Consider the following 6,368-nt stretch of genomic DNA (forward strand, 5'->3'; position numbering starts at 1 on the left):
ACCCTCTTTCCAATGTTCATATTTCTCGGTAGTCTTGGGATATTCCACTAAAAGGAAAGGGAAGACAGAGCCCAGTTTCTCAGGAGGAGCGCTGGGGCCTGTTGTCTTCAAGTAATAATTGCCAGGCAGCACTGTGAGTTATCTTTCCAAGGTCACGAGCGTGGAAAACACATTCCTGTATATACAAACTGCCACCCCTGCAAGGTTAGAGTGTTTCCAATCCTAAGCACCAGACATGATAGACTGTGCAGGCTGCCCCCAGATAGTTTTGGCTTTTTTTACAGTGGCAACCTGCTGAAATTAGGCTAAATAAAGACTAGTGACCAATGAAATACTGTTCTCCCATTAAACATCAGAACATGCATAAAAGTCCAAGTGCATCTTAAGAAGCTCATATTGGCCAAAGAGGCCTCCTCTGCTGCATATTTCAACAGGATAAGCACCGATCGCTTTTGTAACTGAGGTGGTTCACGGAGGGCTCAGACTGCAGGGGTGGGGCCAGAACAGTAAGTTTGTAGTTGCTGAGATGAGACCTGTGAGTTGTCTCACTTTAATGTGCTTGTCAGCTTGACAGAGGGCTGATGATTTAAAAAAAATTTAAATAGCTCCCACCCTGACAGCTGTTGGGCATCTGTGGAGAGTTTATACTGCTCACTGCTGGGTGCCCAGAAAAGCAGACAGTGTTGGATCAGCTTCAAGCCAAAAAGGCACAGGCTTCACCTTGCCAAAAAGCTTTGGAAACGAATTCCAGTTTAAGATGGCGGCACTTCTCCTCAGTGGTTTTAAGGTATTAGCAAGACCACTAACATCAGATACAAAAACTGTTTATTGGCCAGCCTGGAAATGGCTTAATCCAACCCGCTTCTGTGCAGTCAACTGCTTCACATGCAGAGAACAGCAGGTACAGGGCAGCATCACTCCATTTACACAGGCTGAAGGAAAAACATCCATTGGATCTAATGCTGGTTTACGTTTGCTCATGTAACAGAGTTCCAGAACTAAGGAAAAATACAACCGGTTGGTCTCCATTTTTTGCCGTGGAGGAACTCTCTCCAAGCATGAGGGGTGTACAGAATGCACGTGGTTCTGCATGTAGCCCATCCATGCCAGGAGACACTCCCTCCCCTTGAGGGCACAGAGCAGTAGTTCACCCTCCTGCAGTTTAATCCCTCCACCACCCATAAAGAGGTACAAGGTAAGCAGACTGAGGACTCGTTTTTTTAGTAGGTATCGATGGGCTTTGGGGACAGCTAACGCGTCACTGGGAACTCCATGGGTTTAAATTAGTATCAGTTTTACACATGCACAAGAAAATACCTGTAGCAAGACCATTTTCTACGTAGTGGCAGTGAGAACTATGAACTGGTGTAGGAGTTTTAACCCCGCAGCTCCTGCAGCAGAGCATTCAGCCTGATGGAGCCCTGGCACTACATCACAAGGCACATCCTAAAAGAGGCTCACGAGTCTATTCCAGGAAGGTGTTCTCCTCACAGCCACATAGTTTCCTCCAGTATAATAGACACGAGGCCACATTTTGGGTCTATGCTAAGTCTCAGTTTAAACTAGACAATATAAAAATGCTACAAATACTGCTGTGGAGTCCAAGTCTTTCTTACCCAGAAGGAGAAAAAGCCCCACTTATAATAGTGCACCCCTAATATTAACGTTTAGGCTATAAGTAGTTAGGCAGTCTCAGACTTCACACGGTCTGCATGGTTAATTCTGTGCCTGAAGAGAACGTTTGGATAAAAACACGGTTAAAACTCTTTAACAAGATCGCATGTACAAAAGATTTACATTAAACCCTCATAAAACTAACTTCATAATTAAAGTCGTCAAAGCCTGCATTCTGAGTGATCACATCTAGAATTCTGAACCATGTTTAAAACTGTACATCATTTCCTGGTAATATACATCTCTCAAAAAGATCAGTCTCTTGATTATTACAATAAGTTTAGTGTGTCTGGCGGGTCAATAAGCGATACTTCATGGTACCTAGAGAGGGGGGAAAAAAAGATGCAGGATGTCATCTCGCTCCAGTGCTGTCTGCCACACAGAGCAGCACACACACACTGCAGCAAAGCACGTTTCCCACAAGGCAGGAAACACTTTGGGGCTTGCTGGTTGCCGTGCCCACACGGTTTTTTAGGAGCATCAGGTATCACCAACTGTAGGAACATCAAGGAAACTCCTCCAGTTTCCACCTGACGGTTCTGGTAGCGACAGAGCACCAAGTATTGCTCAGCAAACCACTGTGCAAAAACATGGGGAGTCTCACCACCATTTCACTGAGGTGGTGGGTTTGGTTAGTGGAGTCTGCCTGAAGACCTGCCACACCCGCACCCACACCCCGACAAGCAGCTACATGCTAGGACAACTCAGGTGTAACACCCCCCTCTTCTCCCAACATCTTTAGAGATACTCACTTGGTACTCTTGTACTTTTCCCTTATGGACTGTTGCGTGTGCTGGGCTGCTTTGAGGTAGGTGTTGTGTAGGTCCACGAGGCAAGGCTTGATGTCTTCAAGGGTGTAGCCAGTTACTTTGCACAGGGATTCAGGCTGAGGGAAAAAGGAAAGGAAGAGGGACATTGGAACATTTCCGTGTGCTTATGCTGACAACCGCCAGTGGAGTTTTTGGTTTCTTGTTGAAACCATAATACCAACCCCTCCCACTTTTCAAATACCACAGGGAACAATCCCTAATTAACAGCCCAGGAGCACGGAGGGGCCATAATTCCTGCAGCCCAGCCCCAGCATTCAGAACTGTGTACAAATAAACACACACAAAGGCACATGAAGGCTCACGTTTGAGTGCTACGTACCCAAGTTCGTCCAGTGAGCGTGTAGTCTGCTAGAAGAAAGGCTGCAGCAGCAATAACTGATGGCAAGTATTTCAGGTAAGGATCAGCATCAATTAGACTCAGCTCCCCGAGGTACTGCAAGGGAAACAAGAACGGGTGTCTACTTCCAAAAGGAAGAGGAAGATGATTTTATATTTAGGGATATATGAGAACTAGAGGAAAGAACGTAGTCACGTCTGATCTTTGCACAATGAGGCAAAGGCTTCTTTCTGTTTTAGAAGCTCTGGTAGCTACCATACAGTTAGGATTTATTAAAACCTTAGCTGAAATGTTATCTGTGCTCTGCTTTAGAAATTACCCTCTGGATTTAGAGCTTGCTGCTAGTTGAGGGAAAAACCAAAATATAAGGGTTTTTTAGCCAAAGTGGGTGGGTATGTGTGGCAATTTTGGATAAGAGGGAGGGAAACGTCTATCTAGCAGTGAAACAACTCCCAATTTAAAGTTCATTAATCTCTGCCTGCACTGAGTAAGTGTGCAGGCTTGAGCCAGGCCAAGTGCCAGCCTCTGATAAGAATGTATTATCCCAACCAGTAAGTGCAATAGGAGCATTAGTTTCCAGCAGTGTGGCACCACTTCTGGAGGAGCACACTTGCTAATGTTTATATATCTCTACAAAAGAACACTCTAGGGACATGGGCTGAGCTGGTAATTCCTCCTTACCATTGACAGGCTCTCCATTTTAGCGTCTGTCTGCTCATGTAAGAAGTACTGGGTGAGGAACTGGTTGATCGTTGGAGCTGCCAAGTCGAACGACAAAACCTTCAAAATTAAGTGCTCCATCCTTAGAACCTGCTTCTTGGTGTAGGTGTCATCCGTGATGTAGACAAACTCGGCTACTTCGGGAGGGTAGATTTCTTCAAACTTTCTGCCGGGAGAAATTGTTAGGAGTAAATAATCGAGTGCTAGGAAACCAGATAACCAGCAACATTTAATGCAAGTGAGCTCGCTCGTTTAAATTCTGACTTGGGAGTGGCTGAGCACTGGCACCAAACAAGTTTCCTGCACTTGGTTCAGGAGCTCTTGAATCAGCAAGAATTTGAAATGAGAGAGCTACAACAGCCTGCTATTTTAGGACTAAGCAGTTTGGGACTTGGAGTTACTGAAATTCCAGAAGAACCCACTAAACTAGTAATTGGTGCAAGCCAAACTTTCTTTTCACGTGCCTTATGCATATTCCTTCAAATACTCTTTAGATGCCTGCTGCTGCAGCTGGAAAGGATGAATCCTCACTCTAGGGCAATCTACAAAAAAAACTGCCAAGGTTTTAGGAGGATAACCCCTGATTTTTATTCCAGTGTGAAGCCCTCCCCTATAGCCCGGCTATAGGCAGCAGAACAGTGATAGCCGCAAGATTTCTATCTGTAGGAGACCAGCGGGTGGAATTTGAAACGAAGCAACTTCACTTACGATGCAAGCAGCATGGCTGCGGTACCCACAAGCTGAAGTTTTCCTCTCAAAACAGACATTGAAGAAAGAAACCTATCAATGTAGTTTACAGCTAAGTGCAGGGTTTCGTTCTGTAGTTTGTATTCTTCTCCAACTTCCACCAGCCAGTCCACAAGAATAGCCCGCATGTTGTTTGTGATGTCAGGTTGCTTCTTCATGTAGCCTATTTTAGGCTTGCATTTCACCTGTAGGTTTAGATGACAGGCAGAGCTGAGTTTGGACCAAGTACTATTAGGGAAGCACTGTTTAAGCTCAATCTACCACAGTTTAAACAAGTCAGAAGTAAACAACGGTAAGTTTAGGATCAATAAGTTATGTTTCTGTAATCTTGCTTTGCAGCTTCTGTTCAGTGAACAGCACAATAGACTGGTCTTGTGTTCACAGCATCTTATTTCTCCCTTTCTAGCAAGCTTTAATTTGGTCACTGTAGTAGTAACTCATGGATAGATGCACTTCCCAAGCCCAAACCCCCGCCCCCATAAGCTGTATGCAAATAAGAAAAGGGACAGCAGCTCACCTCCATTTCCCTAAGGTACGTATGGATTTCGCTGATATAGTCTGACACGTTATTAACGTTTGGTTTTGTCTCTTCTGGTTCTGAGGTTATTGAAATATCCATAATACTTGGAGAGTCTAAGCAGAGGATAACAGCCATGTTAAAATGGGCACCATTGGAACAACCCCTCACAGCACAGGGAACCCTGTGCAGGCTCACTCAACTAGACTGGGAGTTGAGGAGGCTCTAGGGAAGCCAGTATGTTACGGCAACAGGGAAGTTTTCCCTTCCCCTTTCTCTTCTTCCCCCTAAGAATAAAGGGATGGAAAACCCTCTTGCAATTATGTAGTGCTCAGTGCATCCTGCGTTACCTTGTTACACAGATGTGGGTCCTGCAACCTTAGATTGTGGCTTAAAACAGGGCTGGAGTCCCAGAGCTTTTTGTAGACTGGAGAAGTGGGCCACAATGAAGTGAGCCCTCAGATATCCAGGCAAGTCTTACAGAAGATGGATCTGGCAGTTCCCATCTTTTACAAAGTGGGAAGATATACTTGCACCCCTACAGGGTATTTCCTGGGAGAAAAGCCTATTACATCTCAGGATCTGCCTGAGTAAAGTCCCCTTCTGACTCCATAGTGGTAGCAAAGGGCGAGGCTTTAAGGCCTGGTCTTTAATCTGGTTTTCTCTCGTGATAGTTAAACTCACAAAGTATAAAGTTTCCTGTAGATAGCGGGGGACAGAAGCACAGAGGCTCAGGCAAAGGACCAAAGGGCTGTTGTATCATGGTGGCAGGCTCGAAGGAACCAAACCGGCTCCTGAGGCAAACCAGACCCATCTGTGCCCCGAATATGCTCCGGGACCTGCAGCCCTCCGGTTCGCTCTGGAAACAATTCCCCGGGAAAGAGCTGGGCACGACCCCCCCACACTTTGCCGAGGGCAGGGCGCTGAGGAGAAAGCAGGTGGGACCGCAGTGCCCACCAAGGCAGCTCTGCCCTGCCCTGCCCCGGCATGTCACGTACCGAAGCTCAGCTCCATGGCGTTGCCCAGGGGGGCCAGGGGCCGCCGCTCCCCCAGGGCACACACGGCCGCACGGAGCCCCAGAGCCGCATCCTCCTTGCGCCCCGCCGGGGCGACCCGCGGCCGCCGATCCCGCTCCCCATCGGGCTCGTCCACATGGATGGAGAAGGGCTGGTGCTTCCCCGCTGCCGCCGCCGCCGCTCCGTGGCCCTCGCAGCCGCCCCGCGCCGCCTGTGGGGAGAGCGGCCGTCACTGCCGGGCCCCTGACAGCCCCCGCCGCCCCGGAGCCCCGCTTGCCCCCCTCACATCCCGGCCCGCTCACCTGCAGCGAGAGCCCCGGGCGCTCCTGCGCGCCCCGCAGCACCCCCAGCGCCACGCGGGGGCCGGCGGGCGGCGGCGGCACCGCCGCCGCTGCTGCTGCTTTGCCGCCCGGCGGGGGGACATTCTCCTGGTTCTCCTGCTCCAGCATGGCCGCGGCGGGGGGGGCGGGGGGCCGGCAGGGATGGAAACACAGGAGGGCGAGCACGGCGGGGACGCCGCGGCGGCG

General features: G+C 48.8%; 1 protein-coding gene across 1 annotated transcript; it reads right to left on the bottom strand.

Annotated features, from left to right (window-relative positions):
* Positions 1 to 211: 211 nt before the first annotated feature.
* Positions 212 to 6,290, bottom strand: CCNA2 (cyclin A2). Its single transcript, XM_027902782.1, has 8 exons — positions 6,144 to 6,290; positions 5,824 to 6,052; positions 4,826 to 4,941; positions 4,270 to 4,493; positions 3,523 to 3,727; positions 2,824 to 2,937; positions 2,427 to 2,560; positions 212 to 1,995 (listed from the first exon to the last, which is right to left on the bottom strand). Exons 1-8 carry the CDS (start codon positions 6,288 to 6,290, stop codon positions 1,944 to 1,946), a joined length of 1,221 nt encoding a protein of 406 aa, XP_027758583.1. The 3' UTR covers positions 212 to 1,943.
* Between the last annotated feature and the right edge of the window lie 78 nt (positions 6,291 to 6,368).

Source organism: Empidonax traillii, unplaced genomic scaffold, assembly GCF_003031625.1.
Source record: "Empidonax traillii isolate 1590-97213 ecotype Southwest subspecies unplaced genomic scaffold, ASM303162v1 scaffold910:size426884, whole genome shotgun sequence".
Classification (NCBI taxonomy): domain Eukaryota; kingdom Metazoa; phylum Chordata; class Aves; order Passeriformes; family Tyrannidae; genus Empidonax; species Empidonax traillii.